The sequence below is a fragment of the Balaenoptera musculus genome, chromosome 20, assembly GCF_009873245.2.
Source record: "Balaenoptera musculus isolate JJ_BM4_2016_0621 chromosome 20, mBalMus1.pri.v3, whole genome shotgun sequence".
NCBI lineage: Eukaryota > Metazoa > Chordata > Mammalia > Artiodactyla > Balaenopteridae > Balaenoptera > Balaenoptera musculus.
In genome coordinates this window covers 44,834,457-44,861,082 of record NC_045804.1, presented here as the reverse complement: position 1 = coordinate 44,861,082, position 26,626 = coordinate 44,834,457, and the positions used below count along the sequence as shown (strand labels likewise).

The following is a 26,626-nucleotide window of genomic DNA, read 5'->3' as shown; positions in this document are numbered from 1 at the left end:
TTTATAGTTTAGAAAATGCTTTAAAAATTATTATTGGGACGTCCCTAGTGGTGCAGTGGCTAAGAATCCGCCTGCCAATGCAGAGGACATGGGCTCGAGCCCTGGTCCGGGAAGATCCCACATGCGGTGGAGCAACTAAGCCCGTGCGCCACAACTACTGAGCCTACGCTCTGGAGCCCGCGAGCCACAACTGCTGAGCCCACGTGCCACAACTACTGAAGCCCGCGCGCCTAGAGCCCGTGCCCTGCAACAAGAGAAGCCACCGCAATGAAAAGCCCGCCTGCCGCAACAAAGAGTAGCCCCCGCTCACCGCAACTAGAGAAAGCCCGCGCGCAGCGATGAAGACCTAACGCAGCCAAAAATAAATAAATAAAATAAATAAATTTATTAAAAAAAAATTATTATAGTTCAGCCCAGCATATACTAAACACTCAATAGTTGTAAACTAAATTGAAAATAATTTCAATTAACTAAAATATAAGTTGAAATTGTTAAATTTTAAATATTGTGAAAATTTTCTGTCATACAGGATTTCACTAAGTATCTAAAATTAGAAGAACCGTAGTGAAAGGCATGAATGTCTTGCCCAGTTATTTGTTGCCTTTTGATCATATAAATTTTCAACCTGCATAATTATGTGGGATTTGGGTTAAGGATTGGGCTGGAAGTCAAATAGAATAAATGTGTTGTCAAGTACAGAGGTAAAAAGAAGAAATAGAAAAACAACAGGCAGGTTGAATCACTAGGGTTCTTCATTTTATTTTTGTATTAAAGGGTTGTCTGCCATGTGTCAGTCAGCTCTCTTAGCTAAATTTTCTCTTTAAGTACAAGATGAATAGTTATAAACTTGCCTCAAAGTATCAATAGAAGATGACGGGAATATATTTTAAACTATTTCCCAAACTGCATTTAAAATATCCCTGGGATTATATCTTTAAAAGGCAAAATCTTGAGGAATCCATCCCCAACTAAAATTTAGTAATAGTTTTACATTCTATTGTGTAGCAGAAAGCCTAGTTCTCTACCTTGGGATTTGACTTTATTTGCTGCTGTTCCTGCCACATTGCTGCAGGTGCCTAATGCCGAACTGTCTGGTATACTCCGTGAACTCTGAAAGGAGAAAAGAAATACCAATTAAAAAGTGAAATGCTTTTCATCAAAGTTGCATCAACTCTCCCAATTAAAGAATGCACATAAATCCCTTTTAAAAATCACCAAACATTCCTCCCTAATTTTGCTAGGATTTAATGCTATATATTAGAAGCAAAGCAGTAATCACGGTCTATTTACTGCATTTACAAGATAAAGTGCATTGGCTCAGAATGTCATCACATCTTCCTGTTGCTAAGAAAGTAATATGCTAAGAATATTATTCCAGATGTACATTAATCCTTGAATTATATAATACTTTCTAGAAACATAATTTGAGACCACAACACAGTGAAATCGGACATTTGAAATTGCTGCTGTTTTCTTTTACTATTAGAATCACCTTCCACATTTGTGGTGGAAAGAAAAACATTTTCACCTTAATTAAAGAAAGTAAAGGTTAGTTTTATGAATAAATGGTGACAAAATACCTTTTTGTACTCATGTTGATGTACTTTTAAAAGGATGATAATAGACTACTTTAAGACTCACATTAGTCAACTTAATGGTGAATCCATATAACTATTTTCACTTGCCTCCCCTTTTCTATAAAATATTTTTCCTCATTTAAGTCTTCTATTTATTTAAACACAAAATTACTTAAATGATTAACATGGAGATTACATTTTCAGAATGATAGTGAAGTTCCCCTAAAAACTGGTGGTTATTGTACTCAGGGTAACAGTTCTGATTTTAGAAAGTAAACTTTATTTACTTATAATTCATAATAGCTCTTCACAAATAACTTACCTGTCAATGGAAGTTTTCTGCAACGGACTCAAATGAGTCAGCTTAGTGATCAACAAGGGTTTGTTTTTTCCCATTTGCCATTTTATCTTTTTGAATACCCACATCTTTTCCTTTTTTTTCTTTGTAAGAAAATTAGTTTCTCCAGTTTACTCTCAAGCATTAACATCTGATTACTCATGAAAACTCTACCTTAATAGGCTCTTTTACTTCAGTTGCTTCCTGGTTCCTTTCTTTGTCTTCTTTTCCATTTTCCTGAAGTGGAAATAGTGTTAGTAAATGGTACCCAACAGGAGCCGGAAATAAAACTAACATTTTATAGTCTAGTGTAGCAAGCTTTTTATGTAAAAAAATTCACATAATGAGTAAACATCAACCAAATAAAATCACATAAAGTAGCTGTATTAGCAAACTCAAACAGTAACAGACTTGTTAGGTATAAAGAATACAAAGCAACTGGAAGCAGGCCACTGTGACTCAACTATTAGTTGACCTCATTTTTGTCAAAACTTGATGCAGAAAAATTCAACTAAAAAGAGAAATAATTCAATGATAGAATATGATATTGCATCTCAATTTTCCCAAAAATGTTGAATCTCAAATCCTCTCATGGCTAAATGGTTAGAAACCTATGAAGACCAGGTACCTGAGCAGGTTTGGGTTCCTCTTGAGATGTCGACTCACTCATCTGGACCATTAAAAGATACCACCAAATGGTAAGGAAAAGTATTACCAGACCACTATTAATAACAAAAAGAGAGAAAGAAAATATTAACAAACAGAAATACTCTGGAAGATCAAAATCTGCACCCCCCACCTCATCCCACCATTCTACTGAATGATAATAAGTTCTCAACTGCTAAACTTTTCAAACTGTACTACTGTTATTACTGTGGTTACTGATCAAAGCTCGATTAGTGCTAGGCTGGGGTTCAGGGAGACAGGAAAAGTCACCACAGTAATCATCACCATTAGCGTTTAAAAAAACAGCAACAGTAATGCAACTGAATTTTTAAAACATTATCATCATCCTCATTAGTGTTTGAAATTACAAAGTGAGGTGAAATGAAACTTTGATTGCTACCTAATTCATGTGAGAAAGACAGACATTAGAATAATCACCTTGCTAAAAAGTATTTTTGGAGGGGGGAGTTCTGAGAGGAATGAGATTTATCTGGTTTATTTATTCATGCTAAGGAATAAAAATGGATAATTACCACATCCCCTACTTCAATTGCAAATGACTATAGATTCAGTCACAGATGATCAAAATCACTGTTGTGTCAAAAATCATTTAAGACTTTGTGTATATTTAAGACTTTGTGTATATTTAAGCTAGGTGCTATGTAAAAAGTAATGCATTTTATATACATGGCCTCTGCCACTAGGGCAGTTACAAACTAGGGACTTCCTAATTTGAAATGGTATTATTTATAATGTGCTAGAGTATTCACTTTTCTTTTTATCAACATATGTTCTGCTTGAATAAACCAAAAGTACTGCCTTTGCAGACAACAGCTTCCAACACAAAAATGGCTGCCTCAAAGCCTTTTTGAAGCAATTCATAAATAATAAATAATATACAATAGATTTCTTTGATAGGTCTTAATTGTACATTTTCACAGACTGCTTTTTTTGCTTCTGGTGTCCATCTCCTGAAATTGCTAAAAAGCTTCCTCCCATTTCTTTTAGATTTATTTTTATTTATTTATTTATTTATTTATTTATTTAGGCTGTGCTGGGTCTCAGTTGCGGCACATGGGATCTTTGCTGCGGCACGTGGTATCTTCGGTGCGGCCCGCGGAATCTTATTCGGGGCAGGCATGCAGGATCTAGTTCCCCACCAGGGATTGAACCCAGGCCCCCTGCACTGGGAGCGCAGAATCTTACCCACTGGACCACCAGGGAAGTCCCACCATTTCTTTTAAAATTTGTTCTGTTTGGATGCACCCAGATAAATTCAACTCAGTAAACCTTTACTGGGTGCCTTCTATATGCAGGCAGACTTTGGGGTTAAAAAGATGGATAAGACCTGCTTTTGAAGAGTTCCTAGTTTATTGAGAGATAAAGGGATAAACAGATGCAATTCCATCTGTACGTGCAAAAGCAGAGGAACATACAAAATATTAAGGAACACAGAGGAAGGGCAATTAATTTTCTCAGGGAGGTCAGGGAAGATTTCACAGAAAAATAGATTTCCAAGCTAGATTTAAAGTGACTAATAAGACTTTTTGTGTGTGTAAAGGAGGGGGGAAAGAGTATTTGAGGCAGAAGGAACATTATACGCTGGAGTACTAAAGTTCAAAGAGTGTTTGAAGCATTCATAGCAGAGCATAGTTATATAATAGAAAGTGGCGGAAGATGAGGCTAAAAAGGTAAATTTTTCACAATAAATCAAGGAGTTTGGATTTTATTTTGTGCTTTTTAAGCATAGGACAAGATGTAATGAAATCGGTGTTTTTAAAAAGTTGACTCTGCCGGCAAAGACTGGAAGTGTGAAAGACTGGGGAAAGATAGAATGAAGGTAAATTTTGTACCTTAAATGTTGCACCTGAGATGAATGCCCCTGACTGTAGTCTACTTCCCTACTCCCTTACCATTGTTTCCACCCAAATAAACTTGCACTCAACTCCTTGGACCAGGGTCTGTTCTGAGGGAACCCAAACTATTTAAAACAGATAGAATGATCACGACTGGGGGCATAATTAGATCTAAGGAGTGAAAAGAGGAGTAGTTAAGGCTCACTGAGTGTTTTTTAATATTTAGAAGGCTGAATGGATGATGATGCCATTAAGTGAAATAAGGAAAGGAGAGAAAAACAAACCATTAGAAATGTTAGGTTTGAGGAATGATATGCGTTTGAGTTTGGAGGTATTACATTTAAGACATCTGCTTGATAGCATTTTTTAAAATATTTATTTATTTGCCTGTGTCTGGTCTTAGTTGCGGCATGCAGGATCTTTAGTTGCGGCATTCGAACTCTTAGTTGTGGCATGTGGGATCTAGTTCCCTGACCAGGGATCGAACCCAGGCCCCCTGCATTGGGAGCGTGGAGTCTTAGCCACTGGACCACCAGGGAAATCCCAATAGCATCTTGATTAGTAAGACTGTCAGTCATATGTGAAACAGTAGCCAATTATCCTTGAGGAAGGAGTTTCCCAGTATGAGAGAAATCATACATCATTCTGATTTCTCAAACTCATAGAGGATAAGAAATGTCATTTACCTGGATTTTTTGTGAATCTTGAACCCCTGGGTATTGATAGAAAGATACATTTGTAGGAGGATGCTAGTGGGGCTCACCCAAAAATAGCTAAGAGAAGAAAAAAAAGGCTGAAAATAAACCCTTGTTGATGAACACTTAAAAGTAGGGCTAAGAAAGAAGAGCTAGTGAAAGATACTGATAACTGCTGAGAATGGCAGGAGACTCCTGCAGCTGTGCACCTGCACACTGCTGGCCTGACTCCGACTGCCAGTCGCTACAGCCGTGCACATGCCCACAGCAAGCCCCTATGGCCCCACAAGTGTACACCAACAGCCAAGGCCCCCCATAGCTGCTGGAGGGCCTGGATTCAATGCGGACACCTGTCACTGGCTTGCATGGCTCTGCTCACCTGCAGTTAACCCTACAGTTGTGTACCTGTAAGACACCAGCCTCAACTCCTGTCACTGGCCACCACTGCCCAGCATGTGCCTTCAGCTAGCCCCACTGTCACTCAAGGACACACTGACAGCCAGGGCCACTGCAGCTACTTGTGCACCCCCAGTTGGCCCCAGCCCCTGCCACTGTGCCCCTGCAGCCAGCCCCCACAACTAGCCCTGCAGCCAAGCCTGTACATACCACTGGCTCCAGACACCACCACTGCCTGGCCCGATCCCTAGCCACTGGACTGGAGGTACTGTTAAAGACTCCAACAGCCCTTGAAGCCACTGTGGACTGCCTACAGCTCTCACCAAAGATTATGCAGTTGTTGACGTCATGGACCCCAGCTGCTGAGCCGACAAGACATCACGTCCCTCCCCCTCATTCAGAGATGTTACATGCCCTCACACTTTGCACCCTGCACCACTAGACCTAGGGTCACAGCATGTTCCAGCACGTGCCTGCCCGCAGATGAAAGTCTTTCCATACCAAAGTCAGTCAATAAAGTCTGAAAGAGGTAACTGCTTCTTCAAATGCACAGACACCTACAAAAACTACAGGGATCACAAAACATCGGAGAAACATGACACTACCAAAGGAACACAGTAAACTTCCAGTAATGGGAAGTGGAGATTCACAAATTGCTTGACAAAGAATTCAAAATAATTGTTCTAAAGATGCTCAGAGAGCTACAAGAGAACACAGGTAAACAATTTAATGAAATAAGGGAAACGATACAAGAATGAAATGATAAGTTCCACAAAGAGAAAACAAAAAAAGAGAACCAAACAGAAATTTTGGAGCTGAAGAATACAATGACTGAAATGAATAATTCAATAGAGAGATTCAATACAAGACTAAACGAAGCAGAAGAAAGAATTGGTAAACTCAACCACATCATTTGAAAATATTCAGCTGGTGGAGAACAAAAGAAAAAAATGAAGGGGAATGAAGAAAGCCTATGGGACTTATAGGACACCATTAAGAGAAACAATTTATACCATATGAGAGTCTAAGGAAGGGGAGAAAGGGGCAGAAAACTTTTTGAAAAATAATGTCTGACCTATACCACCAGCCTGCCATAAAAATACAGTGGTGTAAGTTTGACCTCTCCAATTAACTGCTGTTGTCTCAACTTCTCCAAGTGATTAGAAAATCTCGTATTTCCATCTTCAAGTCTCCTTCCTGGTCCATTAACTTTCTTCTTATTATATACTAAATGTTTGTATGTGCAACCTCCACCATGCCCCCACAAATTAATATGTAGAATCCTTAACAGCCCCCCCCAAATAATGTCTGAGAACGTCACAAATCTGAAGAGAGATTTGAACATCCAAGTTCATGAAGCTCATAGTTCTGCAAACAAATTCAACTCAAAGAGATCTTCTCCAAGACACATTGTAATAAAACTGTAAAAATCAAAGACAAAGAGAAAATCTTGAAAGAAGCAATAGAAAAGAACTTTGCCACTTACAAAGGAACCCCATAAGACTATCAGAGGATTTCTCAGCAGAAACCTTACAGGCCAGGAGAGAGTAGGATGACATATTCAAAGTGCTGAAAGGAAAAAAACCCCCCAAAAACCTGTCAACCAAGAATATTCTATCTGGCAAAGTTATCCTCAGAAATGAAAGAGAGAGGGACTTCCCTGGCGGTCCAGTGGTTAGGACTTTGCCTTCCAATGCAGGGGATGGGGGTTCGATCCCTGGTCGGGGAGCTAAGATCCCACATGTCCCGTGACCAAAAAACCAAAACATAAAACAGAAGGAATATTGTAACAAATTCAATAAAGACTTTAAAAAAAGTGGTCCACATCAAAAAAATCTTTTAAAAATTTAAATAAATAAATAAAAAGAAATGAAAGAGAGAGAAAATCTTTCCCAGACCAATAAAAGCTGAGGGGAGCTCACTCCCGCCAGAACTGTCTTCCAAGAAATGCTAAAAGGTGTTCTTCAAGCTGAAATGAAAGGACACTAATTAGTAATATGAAAACACACTGGTAAGTATAACTATACAGTCAAATTCAGAATATTCCAATACTGTAATATGGTGGTGTGTTAATCACTTACCTCTAGAATAAAGGTTAAAGGACACAAGTATTAAAAATAACTATAGCTTTACAAACACTAATTTGTTATTGGATATCCAATATAAAAAGATGTAAACTGTGGCATCAAAAATATAAGATGGGGGGAGGATATAAAAAGGTAGAGTTTCTGTATGTGATCGAAGCTAAGTTGTCATCAGTTTAAAATAAACCATTGTATCTATAAGGTGTTTTATGTAAGCCTCATGGTAACCACAAAGCAATAACCTATAGTAGATGCACAAAAGATAAAGAGAATGGAATCAAAGCATACCACTGCAGAAAATCATCAATTCACAAAGGAAGGCAGCAAGACAGGAAGAAAGAAACAAAGGAATTACAAAACAGCCAGAAAACAATAAGATGACATTTAATTAAATGTTGATTAATAAAAGTCCTCACCTATCAATAAAATGGATTAAATTCTCCATCTAAATGCATAGAGTGGCTGGATGGATAAAAAACCAAGACCCAACTATATGCTGCTTATAAGAGACTCACATCAGCTTTAAGGATACACATAGGCTCAAAGTGAAGGGATGGAAAAAGATATTCCAGGCAAGCGAAAACCGAAAGAGAGCAGAGATAGCTATACTTACATCAGACAAAATAGACTTTAAGCCATAAAACTATAATAAGAGACAAAGGAAGTCATCATTTAATGATAAAAGAGTCAATTAATCAAGAATTATGGGTTGCAGAATTACAATATTAATTGAATTCAAATTCCAGCCAAGTTATTCATCTCAAAATTGGGGCATTGATTGGGAAGGAGTACCCTGAAATTTGGAATGGGGACATTTAGTTGGACTAGGAGACTGCTAATCTCAAACTTCTGAGTCACTTTGAGCCTTTTTTTGACAGTGAAAGCAGTTTGTCCTCTTGTATTTGTGAAGACTATCCTCTTAATTGAAAATTTTGTAATAATCTCATTTGGGCAACTGCCTTGCAAGAGGATGCCCATTTTCCTCAAGACTCACCACAACCACCTCTTACTTATAGTAGATTCGTAACTCAAATCAGGTCTTTTTATTTTCTCATTAAACTTTGTTTCAATGGGTCTCAAAATTCTGTGACAGATTTTTGGTCAAGTTGTTTCCATAAAAAAGTACTGATTTTAAAAGCTAACTTAAAATTGCCACACATACCACATAACCCAGCAATCCCACTCCTGGGTATATACCACCTGGAGAAAATAATAATTCAAAAAGATACATGCACTGCAATGTTCATTGCAGCACTATTTACGATAGCCAGGACGTGGAAGCAACTAAATGTCCATCAACAGAGGAATGGATAAAGAAGATGTGGTACATATATACAATGGAATATTACTCAGCTATAAGAAAGAACAAAGTAATGCCATTTGCAGCAACATGGATGGACCTAGAGATTGTCATACTAAGTGAAGTAAGTCAGACACAGAAAGACAAATATCATATGATATCACTTATATGTGGAATCTAAAAAAAAGGGTACAAATGAACTTGTTTACAAAACAGAAGTAGAGTCACAGATGTAGAAAACAAATTTATGGTTACCAGGGAATGGGGGTGGGGAGGGATAAATTGGGAGATTGGGATTGACATATACACACCACTATATATAAAATTGATAACTAACAAGAACCTGCTGTATAGCACAGAGAACTCTACTCAATACTCTGTAATGGCCTACATGGGAAAAGAATCTAAAAAAAAAAAGAGCGGATATAGGTATATGTGTAACTGATTCACTGTGCTGTACACCTGAAACTAACACAACATTGTAAATCAACTATACTCCAATAAAAATTAAAAAATAAAAAATAAAATAAAATAAAGGAAAAACTGCCACACATAAAACAAATGGTGGACGAAATATTCTCCTTTCCTTCTGAAGGTTTTGTGATGCAGTCTTTTACTATTAAATGGCCAACTGAAGCGAACAGTCCTGAGACCGTTCTTCCACCACTGATTAAGACTGGGGTGGCAGGTACTGGGGATAACATTCATGTAGCCTTCTGAGCTTTCCGGGGCACACTTGATAACCTTGCCAGCTGTAGCTGCCTTCTTGCCCACTTTTTTTTTTTTTGTCCACTACTTTGATGACACCCACAGCAATCGTCTGTCTCATGTCGCGAATAGCAAAATGACCCAGAGGAGGATAGTCAGAGAAGCTCTCAACACACATGGGCTTGCCAGGAACTATATCAATGATGGCAGCATCACCGGATTTCAAGAATTTGGGGCCATCTTCCAGCTTTTTCCCGGAACGATGATCTATCTTCTTCAGCTCAGCAAACTTGCAAGCAATGTGAGCTGTGTGACAATCCAGCACAGGTGCATATTCAACACTGATAAGGCCTGGTTGGTTCAAGATAATCACCTGAGCTGTGAAGCCCACTGCTTCCATCGGTGGGTCATTTTTGCTGTCACCAGCCACACTGCCACGACGAACATCTTTGACAGACACGTTCTTGACACTGAAGCCCATATTGACCCCAGGAAGGGCTTCACTCAAAGCTTCATGGTGCATTTCAATAGATTTCACTTCAGTTTTAACGTTGACCGGAGCAAAGGTGACCACCATGCCCGGTTTGAGAACACCAGTCTCCACTCAACCCACAGTGACAATACCAATACCACCAATTTTGTAGACATACTGGAGGGGCACATGCAAGGGCCTGTCAGTCGGACATGCTGGTGGCAGGATGCAATCCAGAGCTTCAAGCAGCATGGTTCCACTGGCATTGTCATTTTTATGGGTGACTTTCTATCCCTTGAACCAAAGCAGGTTAGCACTTGGCTCCAGCAATGGTGCCACCATTCCACCCAGAAACTGGCACAAGTGCTACTGCATCAGGGTTGTAGCCAACTTTCTGAATGTAGATGCTGACTTCCTTAACAATTTCCTCTCAGCTCTTCTGGCTGCAGGGTGGCTCAGTGGAATCCATTTTGTTAATGCCAGCAATTAGTTCTTTCACACCCAGAGTATAAGCCAGAAGAGCATACTCACGGGTCTGCCCATTCGTGGAGATACTGGCTTCAAATTCACCAGTGCCAGCAGCATCAATCAGAACAGCACAATCAGCCTGAGATGCGCCTGTAATCACGTTTTTGATAAAGTCTCTGTGTCCTGGGGCATCAGTTATGGTCACATAGTACTTGCTGGTCTCGAATTTCCACAGGGAGATATCAATGGTGATAGCATACTCACATTCAGCTTTCAGTTTGTCCAAGATCCAGGCGTACTTGAAGGAGCTCTTTCCCATCTCAGCAGCCTCCTTCTTGAACTTTTCGATGGTTCTTTTGCCAATCCCACCACATTTATAGATCAGATGGCCAGTAGTGGTAGACTTGCCCAGATCTACATGTCCACAGTGATGTTGATGTGAGGCTTCTCCTTTCCCATTGTGGCTTAGATTTAGCGGTGGTTTTCATGACACCTGTGTCCTGGTGGCAAACCCATTGCGAAAAAAGCTAAAATCAGATCTTAAAATGCTCCAGCAGGGCAAATACAAAGTCTAACCAAGTGGGAATAGATTTTATGGCAAAATATTTTCATTATTTTCTTGTTTAGTGGCAGAAGCCCAGGGAACATACATGAGTATATTATAAGGGAGTTAAAGGAAGGAGCACAAAATATAATACTGGGTTGGCTGGAATTTATTGATATGGGTACCTGTATCAGAAATTAAGGATTTAATGTATTAGCACCTACAGCTGGAAGTGACACTATTTACTTGGTAAGTTCACTGAAACTTGGACTCCATAGTGGCCTATGTTTAATTAAGTGGAGATACTGGAACTTCCCTGGATAATGTAAGAGGAATCCAAAGTCTTAGGGATATGGGAATGCTGGAGTAGATTTATCACATATTGACTTGCATATCCACTCCCCACAAGTATATTCTCCAAGAGAACTTGGGGGGTGTCCCTTTACTAAAGCACTGAAAAATACATTAGTGAGTGGGAGTACTTATATCCTTGAAAAGCTCTATGTTGGCTTTCTTCTGTAGGCAAGGCATGATGGCATGACCCATTTCAGGCAGCAGAAGCCAGATGTCAGTGTTTATCCACCGAAGACAAGGCGGGCACATTTACCATAAAGAGAAGTAGAGATACAGTGGTAATCAGATTTTTTTTGACATTCAGCTAAATGATTATGGTGGTCCTAGGATTAAAATAGATGGGCAGCCTAATAAAGTACTGATCATCTACACATAATATTTAAAAATCTATATATGGTAGCCAGAAATATGACTTTAGTCACCATAGTGGAGAGTTCTGACCTCTCTCACCCAGTTTCCAGAGCTGAGCCTCTTAATTGAATGGACAGGCTGGATCCCCTTAAAGAAGGATTCTGCTGCACTGCCATAGCGTATACTGAAAATCTTCCTCCAAGTCTTCTCCACAGAGACCTTAGGCCATTTCCTAAAATGACTGTGTAATGAGGAAAAAAATTAATATTAGGTATTTCAGGGACTTCTAAACATTGGCATTAATTGGTGTTAATTTCTGGGGACACAAATGCATTCCACCAGTTTAAGTGGGGCCTGTATTGGACAGGTGAGAGATGGAGTCTTAACTGGTTTGTGTTTTGCTTTTTAAAATAAATTTATTTATTTATTTTTGGCTGCGTTGGGTCTTCGTTGCTGCGCACAGGTTTTCTCTAGTTGTGAGCGGGGGCTACTCTTCCTTGTGGTGCGCAGGCTTCTCGTTGCGGAGCACGGACTCTAGGTGCGCTGGCTTCAGTAGTTGTGGTGCACGGGCTGAGATGCTCCCCAGCATGTGGGATCTTCCTGGACCAGGGATCGAACCCATGTCCCCTGCATTGGCAGGCAGATTCTTAACCACTGCGCCACCAAGGAAATCCCCTTAACTCAAGTTTGAATCACAGTGGGCAGAGTAGGCCCATAGAACCACTCTGCGGTGATTTCACCAGCTCCTGGATGTATAATTAGAATAGACACCTGGTAACTGGCAGAATTTCCATATTGGTTCTTTGATCCTGGAATAAGGACAATGAAGAGCCAAGCTGAAGCCCTTAGGAACCCCCCTCCCACCTCCCCCATACACCAGAAGAGTAAACAAAAATTATTGCTTCCTTGGGATGGCAGAATGGGGGATTACATAGATTAGTGACACCAATAAAGATTTAAAAGAAGCAGGAGTGATGAAATCTATCTCACGCCAATTTAATTTACCTGTTAGGCCTGTGAAGAAGGCAGATGGATCTTGGAGAATGAGTGTGGGTGATTATAAATTTAATAAGGTGATGCCTCCAATTGCAGCTGCTCTTCCATATGTAGTAACTTTACTGGAGCAAATCAACACAGCCCCTGCCACTTGGTATGCAGCTAGTGATCCAACAAATGCTTATTTCTCCATACAAATTGGCAAGAAACACCAGAAGCAATTTGCTTTTACTTGGCAGGGTCAACAATATAACTTCACAGTCTTGCCCCATGGCTACACCAATTTTCCTGCTCTCTGCCATAACATAGTCCACAGAGATATTGAGCATCTTCACCTTCCAATCAGCATTAAGTTGGTCCAGTACATTGATGACATTATGCTGATTGGATCCGGGGAGCAAAAGGAGTGAGGTCTTTAACTGTCTTCATGAAATATATGCAAAACCAGAGGATGGAAGATAAATTCCACTTCTGGTATCAATTTCTACATCAGCCAAGTGCCAGTTATTAAATTATTTTCTCGGCTCCAAATTCACCCTTTTGTACTTTTCTTCCATGCTGGAGCTGGAGTATGAAAACCACATTTCTTTGCCTTGCCAGCTGGCTCTGTTAAGCTCTGCTAATTGGGGGCATCAGATGGAGACCACAAGGCTGAGGAAGGACAAGAGACTTGTTCCTTCCTGTCTACCTCATGACTGCTTCCTGTGGTGTTCTGGTTCCAGTGTGCTTCACTCCAGCTATGCTTCTTTAACCTGGCAGCAGCAGCTGAATCCAGTTTGCAGTTTTTCTACAGTTTTGTAGTTTTCATTGACATCAGCCAGCCAGTGTTCCTGCTGCAGAGGTCTGGGCCCCAGACTGCTGGGTCCCATGGAGCCCCCCATCTAAGCTCAGAGACACCAACGGCAGCCAGGCAGTGTCTTCTTCTCAGAGACCTGAGTTTCAGCTCTGTGGGGTCACTCCTCCAAGTCTGTAATTTTTTCCCTTTAGTTCCTTTGTTTAGGTTGTTTTTCAGCCCTACAGGTAATAACAGTTGCTACCTCTGTCACACGTTAGACTTCTCTTTTCAGTTTTTCGGTCACCTACTTAACTTCATACCTAGTTAACAATTCTTGTTAAATTATCTGTTTAAATAACTGGTGTGAATTTTATCTCCTATCTGGACACTGACTATCAATAAAGTTAGTATAAGATTATTAAAATTTAAGAAAAATTACAACCAGGTAGAGGCAATACATGACTCAATCATACTCCACTCACTCTTAGCTATTTTATATTCTATCTCTATATATTTCTACTTGTTTTATTATTTGTAACTAGTCATTTCAAATGTAAGGGGTTGGATTATTAAGAATGATTTCCACCCCCCACCCCCCATTTTAACAAGCTTAGCTATACAGTCTTTTAAATGACACACTTCATTTGGTCTGTGATCAATGAGTTACAGACGTACTGCAAGATAGTTATCTATTCAGCCCTAGGAGTGGCCTGAAAGGACTATGGTGGTTGGTGCCTCTATATAATTCACCCCTGGCCAGAAGCAGTTTGACTTAAGGATTCTCAAAGAGTAACCCAAAGAATCAGAGTCTGATGATCCATCCTAGTGCGCCCCATGGTCCCACAGGAGGCAAGCACAATGGAGGACTTGGTTTATTAAAGCAAGTATCCTCTAATAAAGAAGCAAAGCCAAGGAATGTTCTATCTCCAAGACATCACTTTCAGAGGCCAGTTGCGGTGTGTATTGCTGCTTATCATAAACATTGAACCTTGGAGCTGCTGGAGGAGTGCATTCTCCAGGCACTCAAGGAGCAGGACTCAGAGCCTAAGGTGTGGCCAGGAAAGTCTGCCAGATACTCCGCATGGACTCAGCCCCTAATCTCTCTTCATATATATTGAATTCTTCCCTTTGTTTACGGCTGATGTGCCCTTTTAGTTACATCCAAGTTAGCTGCAGAATTATTGCTCTCATAACACAGTCCTACCCTGCAAATTGGAGTTTTGTCATTACTTTGTAAAATATACTTAATATGAAAAAGTTTGAGTGGATTCTAAATCCAGTCATGCTATCATATTACCACATTACATTTTCTAGTGGGAAAAAAGTAAGAGCTACTGGAGTCACACATAATTTATACTTGCAAATTTTGAATAGTTGTGAAAATTATTTTAAATTTATCATCTACTTGTATGAACTAAATTCTCATCAATAATGACTACTAATTGATCACTGTTAAACTGTCTTGTTCAGAAATTACATGCAGTCATTTCGGTCATAAAACCCTACATAGGAAATGTCATATTTATAGAGGCAATCTCGGGTTTTTCATTAAATTTTTGAGAGGCTTTATTTGGAAGCTTATACAAATTCAATATTTAATATCACCCTTAAATATGTTTGTTATTTTTCTCATTATAATTATAAAAAGAAAATAAGTTTTTTCACCAAGCCCCATATTGTTGCCTCCAAATCCCCTCTAATTTATCCCAGTGTGCTGAACAATATCATTTCTATGGATGTCATGATATGAAAAAAGGTTGAGAAGCACTGCTTTAACCTTTAAACCAGGATTCTTAACCTGGGGCCCCTTAATGGATTTCAGTGTGTGTGTGAAATATGTAAATGTATCTTTCTGGAGAGATGGCCAACAGTTTTCATCAGGTTCTCAAAGCTTAAGAACCAGCTGATCTCATAAATTTCAAAAGCTCCCTTATAATTTCACCTTGAAGAAGTGATAATACAAGTTAAGGGTTAAATGAACTCCAATGGCACAAGGAGGCCTCCATTAACACAGGTGGGAAGAAGAAAGGTGCTCTAAATAGAGCTAGGAGAACTTTTCTCTTTGGGAATCCTGCTCTTGGCCTCTCTCTTCTCGTATTCAGCTAGCCTATTATGACACCTCTTCCCTCAGATCACCAGAAGACCAAGTAGGAAGCAGGGTGGAGCCCAGGAAAGAATGGGTATAAATGGCGCAGAGAACATAGACTGCAAATGCTCACATGTGATCCAGATCAGTTCACAACATGGCTATACTGGGATCTGTAGGCAAAGCCTGAAATCCAATATCATAAAGCATACATTTATTTGCCCAGACCTTCTCTGTGTTTCTAAAGCACTTTGTACATATCTAGACTTCTCATATATATGTGTGTGTGTGTGTGTGTGTACTTCTGGGGCCTAGCAGAGGCGACTGAAGCAACAGTACCACTAAACCTTACTGTAATTATTTGATGAGCTTTTTCCTGCTAACAAGCTATGAGGGGTAGATAGACTTTTGTTTTTAAAACAGTGACTAGTGTGTAATACACCCTCGGTATTTTCTCAATTAATTGTGAATAAATCAATGAACATGCACCAACAATTTCCAAATCTTAGTTTCCTTAAAAGGTATATGCCAGGAAGAGATATTTCTCCTGTAAATAAATTAACTTTCTGTTACAAGCCTTATGTGAATTTGGGTACCTTACAATCCCAATTTTGACCAGGATTTTATCACCTCAGATGTGATGAATAATGATGTTCTATACCTACATACAAATGAGACATGTCTTGACCACTAATCTACTTCTCTTACTGTTAAGAAAAGGCATGGAATCATGTATTTTTCATTCCTTTTTATTACCTTTCTGCTTGATGCTATTTTCTACACGTAGGATACACTCAGCAAGAGCTCACTGAACTTGGAACAAACTTATGAGAATAATAAAGTTATCTTCATTACATATGGGGCTTTACAGTTTATATTGCACTTTACATTTTTTCTCATTTGATCACAGGAATCCTGTGAGTTAGAGCTCCGTTGCAGAAATGAAGAAATTAAAGCTCAAAAAGTTTAAGCCATTTGCTCAAGGTTTTACAGAGCTGGAACTAGAAGCCAGGTCTCTGACTCCTAGGGTAGTGCTCTTTCCCACTGTAGGATTATCTTACACTGTAAGATTATCATCTTCCAAAAGAATTTAAGATTATGTTGCTACATAAAAGTAGATAATCAGTGTTGCTGTCCCTGCTTCAGTAAGAAAATTAACATATAAATACATTACTAAGACCTATTGATTTGAATAATACTTTTTTCTAGAATGATACTTTGGTTTATAAATCACGTTTCATTTATTTGCCTTCATTCAGCTTTCAGCTATGTATAATTCTTGCCTACGCATATAGCTTCCTGTTTGATCTCCTAAGCTTTGGTTCAAAGTTCTTACTTCTGAACTTTGTCTTCTCTTTTCCTGTTTACTAAGTAGCTCTGGGAAAAACACAGTCAGATTGTTTCATCTGTGAACCATACATCTTTGTTTAATTTTGTCTCGCAGGCACTCTTGACCACCACCAGGGGGCAAAAGCCTACCAGCTGGCTTCTCTGCAGTACATTCTACATAGGACTGTACAGTACAGGGACCCTCAGTGTCTGATTCTTGATGGAACCTCCCTGCTAATTATTTCAACCACAGGGCCCCAAGGAGAGAACAAAGGCTCAGCACAGAGGGCTCTAGTGGCACTTAACCATAAAGCGGCCAGAAAGAGCTCACGACAGCTCTGTCAGTTTAAAAGAAGCAATAAGATCCAAGAGAGTTTGAGTGATAAGGCGGTGGGTTAATAACTGCAAACTCCTGAATGTGTGTGTTTTACAGCTTTGATATGTATGGTAGTATTTACCAGCACATTCACTCAAATTGAGAAACAGCTTTGTCAACTTTCTTGCCCTGTGTAATCAATCAGTGGCATTTGCATAGTGCGATTCCCCCCCACCTTCAATCTTGATTTTTCATTACATTCTTGGCTTATGTTCAGCTGACGATTTACCTTTTAGAAAACGATTTCTTTAAAATATTTAATCAGCATTCCGCATATGTCTATGAAATAATGAAATCTAAAGACGAAGGAGAGGAAAGCCCTAGGAGCAAATCCTGTTTAGCCAAGAGAACTTCTTGCCAGCAGGAAGCAAGTGGAAGGTAAATAGCAGGTTGGACCCTTCCAACTCCGTGAGCCCAGCTTTCTCGGCCTCCCAGGCTCGCTCGGCCTCTCTGCACCTCACGAATAATGAATGAGTCCTAAGGCAGGGGCCAGGATAATAGAGGAAGCACGAGGGTACCATAAAGACTCCCGGGGTATAAAATTACAAATCTTTCTTACTTTCAAAAAGTCTCATCCTAAAACATAGACTCGGAGACGGAAGGGTGGGAAAGCTCAGAAAAAGCCTCCCCGAGAGCCGGGTCAAAGGGAGGGTCTCTAGCCCAGTAAGCCCCACCCACGCTCAGAGAAAGCGTTTGAAACCCCACGGCGCCCTTTTCCAACCGGAAACGTTTGCCTCAGGATTTTTACCTCAGTTTCTTCTCACGAAGGTGGGTTAAGCTGAGCGCCCCACCTCAGAAAATGGTCGTCCCTCAGGACTGGGGGCTCCAGCGACCCTCAGCTCCGAGACCCCGCCCCCCAACCCACTCCACAGCCCCCGGCGCAGCCAAACTGCGTGATTCCAGAGCCAAGGAGAAAACACGGGAGGGGGCGGCAGCCCTTGGCGCACGCACCCGGCCGGCTTCCGGCAACTCAAGGGTTACGGCCAGGCGGCGGCGCGCGCCGAGGGGAGAGGCGGTTGCTGACAGGTGGCGCCTGCGCACTGGGAGCGCTCATTGTGCCCCGCAGCTGCCGAATCCCTCGCCCGCCCGCCCGCCAGCCGCCAGTTCAGCGCGTCAGTCTGCGAGAGTCCGGTGGTGGGTGCGGAGCCTGCTGCCGTTCGCGCGGTCTCCTCCTCCTCATCCTCATCCCCGCCCCCCTCATCCCCACCCCACACCCCTTGCCTCATCCCGGCTCCGTCACCCTCCCGCCCCCCACACTCAGGACAAGAATGCCCTGCCCGGAACAGCCCAGCAGCGCCTAGATGGCTTTGGTCACGGTCCAGCGGTCGCCTACCCCCAGCACTACCTCCAGCCCCTGCGCCTCGGTGAGTCTTTCCTGGCAGCCGCTCTGCTCGCTTCTGTCACTGCGGCTCCGCTTTGCCTCAGCGGGTCCCGCCGAGCGCCACTGCGCACGCGCCGCGCCGCTTCCCAGGCCTGGGCACTCGGCTGCCGCGAACCCCCCACCCCCCCATCTTAAAGACGAGCTGCAGGAACTACAGAACGTTGATTTGTGCCCCCATCACTCTGAGCACCTAGCGCCTCACAGTCCTCGCCCCGACCCCCCCCCCCTGTGGCATGCCTTCCTCTGGCTTGAGCACTTCCTTTCGGGAATGAGTCATTCTTGCTTTTCACCCTCCCCCTTCCTTTACCCTCTGTTGCTCTGCTGCAGGGAGAGGACCCTGGGACTCCTGCGTTGCCCCATACACACACCCACATCCCCTTACCCGCACCCATTTCAGGGACCCGTTCCGTATTCGCACACTGCACGCCCTTCTCCGGGTGTCTTTCTTCACCCTGGTCACTCTCTGTCTTTTTGTGCCCTGTCCGTTGGGCTTCATTGGAGGGCTGAACGGTAGTTACTCCTTGGTTTCTCCCCTCCTCCCCTCCCCCAAAGGGTGGCCGTGGTCTCTGCTCTTTGGATCTCTTACCTCTGCGAGGTCCCGAAGCATCTGGCGCTGCTTGATGACCAGTGCCAATTCATTTACATCTCACAGACATTTATGCCTTACACTCATTGCTCATGATCGTTCTTGTTCTTGGGTCGTGTTTGTATGGCTCGTTACTTCAGATGCCTGTGCCAGTGAAGCGTGCTTCCAGAAGGAAAATACCCAGTAACCAGCCTTTTCCTGCTGGGCCCTTCTTTGCCTTCGCCCCACCCCCACTCCTTTACGCTCCATTCTTTTAGGCTTTTTTTTTTTTCCTGAAAATATTTATTTTTTTAAATAAAATATTGTACCAGTTGGGGGAAATGGGATCTTAAAAAAAAAACTAGATGTTTTAGAGGGAATAAGTGGAATGAATATATGAGAAATTGGAAAAACCATTTTGAACTTCCTTCAGAACAGTAATTTAAAAAACTGTGTTGGTGGATGTAGTGGTTTCAACTTGCAAAAACGTATTCAGTAAACGCTGTACTACCTTCCACTGTAAAAATTCGGGTTACTCTTCATATGTATATGTTAACTGAGGTGTGTGTGAGTGTTGACATCTTGAAAATGTGCTGGTTTGTAATTTTAACATAGTTTCCTGAATTTCAAAATTTTGTTGTGTAGAGTGGTGGTTTCTTTTTTCCTGAGCTAGCTTTTGCACTTTGTGTGACCAAATTGGCAGCTGTATCCTAATTCTAGAAGTGATTATACTTCAAAGGTTACCTTACCTTGTGTTGTTTCCAGAGAGCAGAACTAGCTAGGATCCTTGGATAGAAGTTCAGGGAGGCAGATTTCCAATCATTCTAAGGAGGAATTTTGTAACAGTGGGGTGGACTGCCTTGCAAAATAGTGAGTGCCCATTGCTGAAAGGTTCAAGCAAAGGCTGAAGGGCCTTTTGCCTAGGAGGTGGTAAAAAGGCTCTTTCCAACTCTGAAGATTATGTGAGTTGAGAATAACTGCACTTGAAAGCTAGTGAAATATTTAAGGGTCCTCTGAAGACAAGTATCATAGGGGTGGAAATTTAATATACTTTATTCTTATATGTGGTATTTTATGCTAGTTTTTGGAAAGTCACTAACATACCATCAGACCATCTTAATTCACCCCACCAGTAAACCTTTGGAAGAAAGTGGTTACCACGCCAGATTTTGGCTGAGAAAGCAACTGAAGGTTAATTGAGTCATGTCAGCAAACCAGGAACCAATATTATATTGACATGATTTTCCCTGGGCATTGTTGGAAGCAGTTTATGCTGTAATAATAATATATGTGTATCACGTTATCATACTAATTTTCTTGAGGTGAATGATTAGTAGTACCATATCTACTTGATGTGACTTAATTAGCCAACACTTGGTTATTTTAGAATCTGGAGGTATGTTAATAGGCACTTTTGACATAGGTAATTAAATTGATCATGTGATAAGCTCAGTTGTTGAGCTAAATGACTGGTATTTCTACATCTACTTGCTGTAGTAACCTGGGTATTTCAGTTTATATGTGGCCTGGGGAGCAAAGGAATCCTGGGACGTGTGTGTGTGTGTGTGTGTGTGTGTGTGTGTGTGTGTGTGTAACAGTCAGCATTGTTAGCATGACTATGACCCAGTTACCTTTCCCTTTAAATTGTTTTCCTATTCCACTTTATCCAGAGCTTTTTCAGCTGAGTTGTCTCATGGTCCTTGTGTTCCAGTATTTGACTGCTGTCCGACTTGAATATATTTGCTGTTGCATCTCTTGCTGCATGAATAAGTTGAGTTGTTTGTTTTAAAAGAGAGCAGAAAGAATCTACAGAACCATGAAAGGAGAGATTTAATTTTGTGAGGCTGGAAATTTAGGGTTTTTTAATTAATCATTTTAAGCATTCTGTTACGCTTTTCCACTGTAGGAGGTAAGACATTTTAATACTGTCAGCTCTTCAGTGTTCTTTCATTAGAGATTAAACAAATCTATTGATCATCTACTGGGTGTGAATGACTATTATAGTACCAAGATGTATAAGATATTGACCCTATCTATCAGGGTCAATAATCTTGGGAGGGAGGGGGTGAGGGAAGGGACAGGGACTAGAGGAGGAACAAACGTGAGAGAGTAGAAAAGGAGAGTGAGGGGAATGCTACTGTATGTACATGAACAGCCAGTTTGTAAATGGCCATAAGTATTGTCTGAATTCAAATTAAGATAAATTCACTAATGGCAGTAGTAGTAATAACAATATGTAACATGTAAGTGCCTTACATGGATTAACTTATTTACTCCTCACAGTATGCCCAAGGGAAATTGCTATTATCCCCATCTAACTGATGAAACTGAGGCAAAGAGCTATTAAGGAATGTACCCAGTGACACTCAGCTGTTGAAGATGTAATTGAAACACAGATGTGTCTAACTTTAGAATCTTCCATCTTTTTCCTTCCTGTTAATCAAAGAGAAGTATACATAGTTAGGTGGCTCTTGAACTAGGCCTTGAAGGATAGGTTGAAGGATAGGCTGAGATAGAAGCTGGGAAGTAGAGAGTATTCCAGGTGGAAAGAAGCTATATACACCAAGACTTAGAGACAGGAACGTACAAGGCATATCTGAAGGACTTAAATAGACCAGTTTGAGGAAGGATTTGTTTCGAAGAGTAGTCATAGATAAAGGTGGGGAGGCAGCTAGGGCTGCAAAGGGACTGCTGAGCTTAGGAATTTGAACTTGATAGAGAAGGTAATGGAGAGTCCTCAGAGGTTTTTGAGCGGATATGATCACAGTGGTGTTTTAAGAAAACTGATCTAGCAGCTGTGGGCCAGAGGGAGTTGAGAGGGAGAGAGGGCATGAGTGGAGCAGGTTAGAGGCTTTTACAGTAGCCCAGGTGTGACATAATAAAGGCATGAACTGGGAATGTGAAAGAAGGGAAGGAAAAGGACAGATGCAAGGGATTGTGGAGAAGATGCAAAGGACCTGGGATTGATTGGATATAAGGGAGGAGGAATCAGAGATGCCAACTCTTGGAATATATTCTTCTAGATGTTTCTAACTAATTGGGGGCAATTTAGGAATTATCTCTTACCTTCTATCTTTCTGGTATGAATTTTCTGAATGGATACCTATATTGATCCAGGGTTATATAAATACAATGAAATACCATAAAAATCTTTTACTTTTGTAAAAGTGCTTTATGCTTTTCAGAGTGTTTTGTGTTCATGGTCTAATTTAATTCTAGAATAGCCTCATAAGTTACGCAGGACAAATACCAAGGTTAAAAGGCTTGCTGAAGATTGCAAAACTGTTTAGTATAAGATCCTGCAGTAGAACTAAGTTCCTTGGCTCCTGGTCCACGGAGTGATAAGAGAGACAGCATATTAGTTTCTGATCCTGAGAACTTGACTGCCAATAGAGAAAAGGAATCAAGACTTGAGATGCAATCAAGAACTCACACTGTCTTTTGAGTTTGCTTATATATTGTCTGTTTTGACTTTCTGTCTTAACTGTCTAGAACAGAATCATCCAAGTCTTGTACAAATCATTTTTCGGTGGTACCCTTATTTGAAGCCTATTATCTCTTGGTTTACATAGAAATCTTATAAACTTGAATATTTAGTTTCCACACTCTTAGAAGATTACCAGCAGCAAAATAGGAATGGAAAGGGGCAGGTGCTACTAAAGGCAGGCTCCTTAAAGTTCTGGGAAATAGTAGTTGAATGGTTTTACAGCAAGGGAGGAGGAAGAAAACCTATAAATAGCTGACCCAAGGAAAAAATTTAGCAGTTAGGGACTACTTAATGTAAGGACAAATACCCCTCTAAAACCCAATACTCCTTCAGAGCAACTATTATGTGGTTATAGTGATGACCCCAAATCATCATAAGAAGGCTTAATCTTGTTTTGTCTTGGTTTAAGCAGTCGGAATTGAGTGAAGTGTATTTTCAGATAGAGATGCATCCAAGTTTCACCAAAGTCTTGATGTTTAAGATGCACATTTTAATTAATTGGGCAATTCATATATATATATATATATATATATATATATAATTTATATATAAACAAATGGGGATGTAGGATAAATAGATATTATTGAATTATATATATTCAAATATGACCACACCTCTCTCCCTAGGCAGAGAAAATAAAGCCATAGCAAATATGAAATTGATTTATATAAAGTATATACTTAAAAGTGATGCTTTTTAATTTTTTTGAAGACTGCTTTAGAAACTTTCTTGAACTGTAGAAATAATACATGCCAGTTGTAGGAAATTTGGAAAATATGGAAAAGCACAGAAAAGAGAATAAAAGATATGTGCCATACATCTGAGCTTGTATTTTTACATAGCTGAAATGCTGCTGTATGTATAATTTTGTATGCTTTTTTAAAAAGTTTTATATATATCATAGATGTATTGCCAAATCACTTAAATGGCTGCGTTGAGTAGTTATAACTCATTCTAACCATTCCATTATAGGTGAATATCTCGGGTTTTTTCTAACTTTTTTTCTATTATAAATTACATTGCAGTGACCATCATTGTGCATAAATATTTGACTGCATTTTGGAACATTTATTAAGATTTCAAGAAATACAATTACTGGATCATAGAGTATATACAATTTTAAGTTTCCTGTTACATAGTTATACTTCCTAGGACAGTTGTTCGCAGTTAACATTTATTCCAACCAACATAGTGTAAGAATGCTCAATTCTCTTAGCCTTATTCTCATTTTATTGTTAATCATTGGTAATTTTTGAAGATAAACAGTAGTACCTAGTTGGCTTGATATGTATTTTATTATTAGACAAGTTGAATATTTTTTAGATGTTTATTAGGCATTTTTGTTAACTTTTTAAAAAGATAATTTTATTGAAGTATAGACTACAGGCCCTAAAATAAACCTGTTTTAATAAGTGTGCAATTCAGTGTTTTTTTATAAACTTACAGAGTTGTTCAACCTTCACTATAATCCTGTATTTCTATTTTATGAGCTATTTATTCTTTTCAATCTGTGTATTCTCTTGATACGTTATGAATATTACCCCTTTATTTATTAAAACTGTTTGCTTTTTAATTGTTTGTATTACCGTTAGAATAAAGTCTACACTCCAGAGTTTTGCTAGCAAGACTTTTACTAAGGCAGCTTTGCTTACCTCTTCAGCCTTGTCTCTTCCCAAGTCCCTGCCTTGCACACTGCTCAGTCACGCTGACATGCCATGCTCCCTTTGATCTCTAGGCTTTTGCACATGCTGTTCCCTTTACCTGGAACACCTTCCCTTCATCTCTTTACCTGACTAATTCCTGCTCATCCTTCAGGTCTCAGCTTAAATGTCACTTCTTCTGGGAAGCTTCCCTGACTCCACTCCCAGACTATGGTAGGTGCTCCTTCTGTGCACAACATAGCACCCTATACTTATCCGTCGTGGCTCTTATCTCTTTATTGTACTTGACTGTTTGATTGCTTATCTCCCCAACTAACCTTTAAGCCAAGGACTGGGTCTACTTACATATTTTTGTATCACCAGGGTCAAAAATATTGGACTGTGGATCAATGGATGGATCGATGGATATAGTCGTATTTAGCAATTTTTTCCATTTTGAGTTCTTCCATTGTTTTTAAAGACTGATTTGTTTCTAGAAGCCCAAAGAATATGACCACCCTTAAGACTTTTTAAAAAATTTTATTTATTTATTTATTGGCTGCATTGGGTCTTCGTTGCTGTGCGTGGGCTTTCTCTAGTTGGGGCGAGTGGGGGCCACTTTTTGTTGTGGGCTTCTCATTGCGGTGGCTTCTCTGTTGCGGAGCATGGGCCCTAGAGCGCCTGGGCTTCAGTAGTTGTGGCGCACGGGCTCAGTAGTTGTGGCTTGCAGGCTTTAGAGCGCAGGCTCAGTAGTTGTGGCGCATGGGCTTAGTTGCTCCGCGGCATGTGGACTCTTCCCGGACCAGGGCTCGAACCCATGTCCCCTGCATTGACAGGCAGATTCTTAACCCCTGCTCCACCAGGGAAGTCCCTACCCTTAAGACTTTTGATAAATATTGCTAAATTGTCCTCCATAAAAGTTGAATCAAATTTTGTTGACGAGCTGTGTATAAAAATGTCTGCTTCATTGTACCCTCATCGGCCCTGAATATTGTCATCATTTATTTTCTTTATCATGATAAGAGCTCTTGTTTACTGAACATTTACTGTGTGCCAAACACTGTGCTAAGTACCTTACGTGCATTATATTGTTTAATTTTTACATCACTCCTGTGGTTTAGTTATTATTATCTCTAATTTACAAAGAAAATTGAGGCTCAAGGAAGTAAAATGAATTGCCCAAGATTATAGGTCTGGTGTCTGACCCCAGAACTCTCTTCAACACTAGTATTTTATTATTGTTTTGAATTGCCTTTTTTTTTTTAAGTCAGAGGTTAAACATTTTTCAAATACTTACCGTTGTTTATTTTATAGTCCCTGTTTTTTAAGTCATTCATGTGATGAGCCCAGCTTTCATCATGGAGTTATTTTTGCCATATTGATTTGTAAATATTCTTTATATACTTATAATATTAACCTTTTTCTGCTATGTTGCACATTTTGCCTTGGTTTTCATTTGCCATTCTGTTTTATTCGTTTTTTATTCATTTTGATGTACAGACATTAAAAAATTTTAATGCTGTCATTTCAGAGTCTGTGTGTGTGTGTGTGTGTTTCCATTGTTTTTCTACTTAGTTCAATTTTCCATCAATAGAGTAGAGAAATATTCACTGATATTTTCTTAAGTTGTTTTATAGATTATTTTTATACTTAATTTTACTGCATGGTGTGAGGTAAATATTAAATTAATTTTGTTCCAAATAGTTAACTTGTCCCAGTTCATTTTATGAAACAATCACTCCTTTTTTCTAATTCCACCTCTGGGAAATACTACATTAGGGTATAAGCTAGAGTGTGTTCCAGTGAAGTTCCATTGCCCTTCCCACAGGAGTTTAGTTAGGTTAGCACGTATTATTTAGTATTCATTAAATTGTGTGCACAGTGACTTCCCTGGTGGCGCAGTGGTTAGGAGTACACCTGCCAGCACAGGGGACGCGGGTTCGATCCCTGGTCCGGGAAGATCCCGCATGCTGTGGAGCAACTAAGCCCATGCGCCGTAACTACTGAGCCTGCGCTCTAAAGCCCGCGAGCCACAACTACTGAAGCCTGTGCACCTAGAGCCCATGCTCTGCAACAAGAGAAGCCACCGCAGTGAGAAGCCCACGTACTGCAATGAAGAGTAAGCCCCGCTCGCTGCAACTAGAGAAAGCCCGTGCACAGCAACGAAGACCCAACGCAGCCAA

General features: G+C 40.3%; 1 protein-coding gene and 1 pseudogene across 4 annotated transcripts in view; one reads left to right on the top strand and one right to left on the bottom strand.

The window, feature by feature from the left end:
* Nucleotides 1–1,039: 1,039 nt before the first annotated feature.
* Nucleotides 1,040–11,018, bottom strand: LOC118887369 (annotated as a pseudogene).
* A 7,438-nt stretch (nucleotides 11,019–18,456) lies between these two features.
* Nucleotides 18,457–26,626, top strand: part of SSH2 (slingshot protein phosphatase 2) — a 245,388-nt gene continuing 237,218 nt past the window's right edge. For 2 of the 4 annotated variants that reach the window (XM_036835261.1, XM_036835259.1), the window contains exons 1-2: nucleotides 18,632–18,734; nucleotides 24,619–24,677. In XM_036835261.1, coding sequence (XP_036691156.1) covers nucleotides 24,675–24,677 — 3 coding nt within the window. In that variant the 5' untranslated portion in view covers nucleotides 18,632–18,734; nucleotides 24,619–24,674. Of the gene's footprint in view, nucleotides 18,735–24,618; nucleotides 24,678–26,626 lie in introns of all 4 variants that reach the window. The other 2 variants (XM_036835257.1, XM_036835260.1) reach the window with 2 other exon arrangements.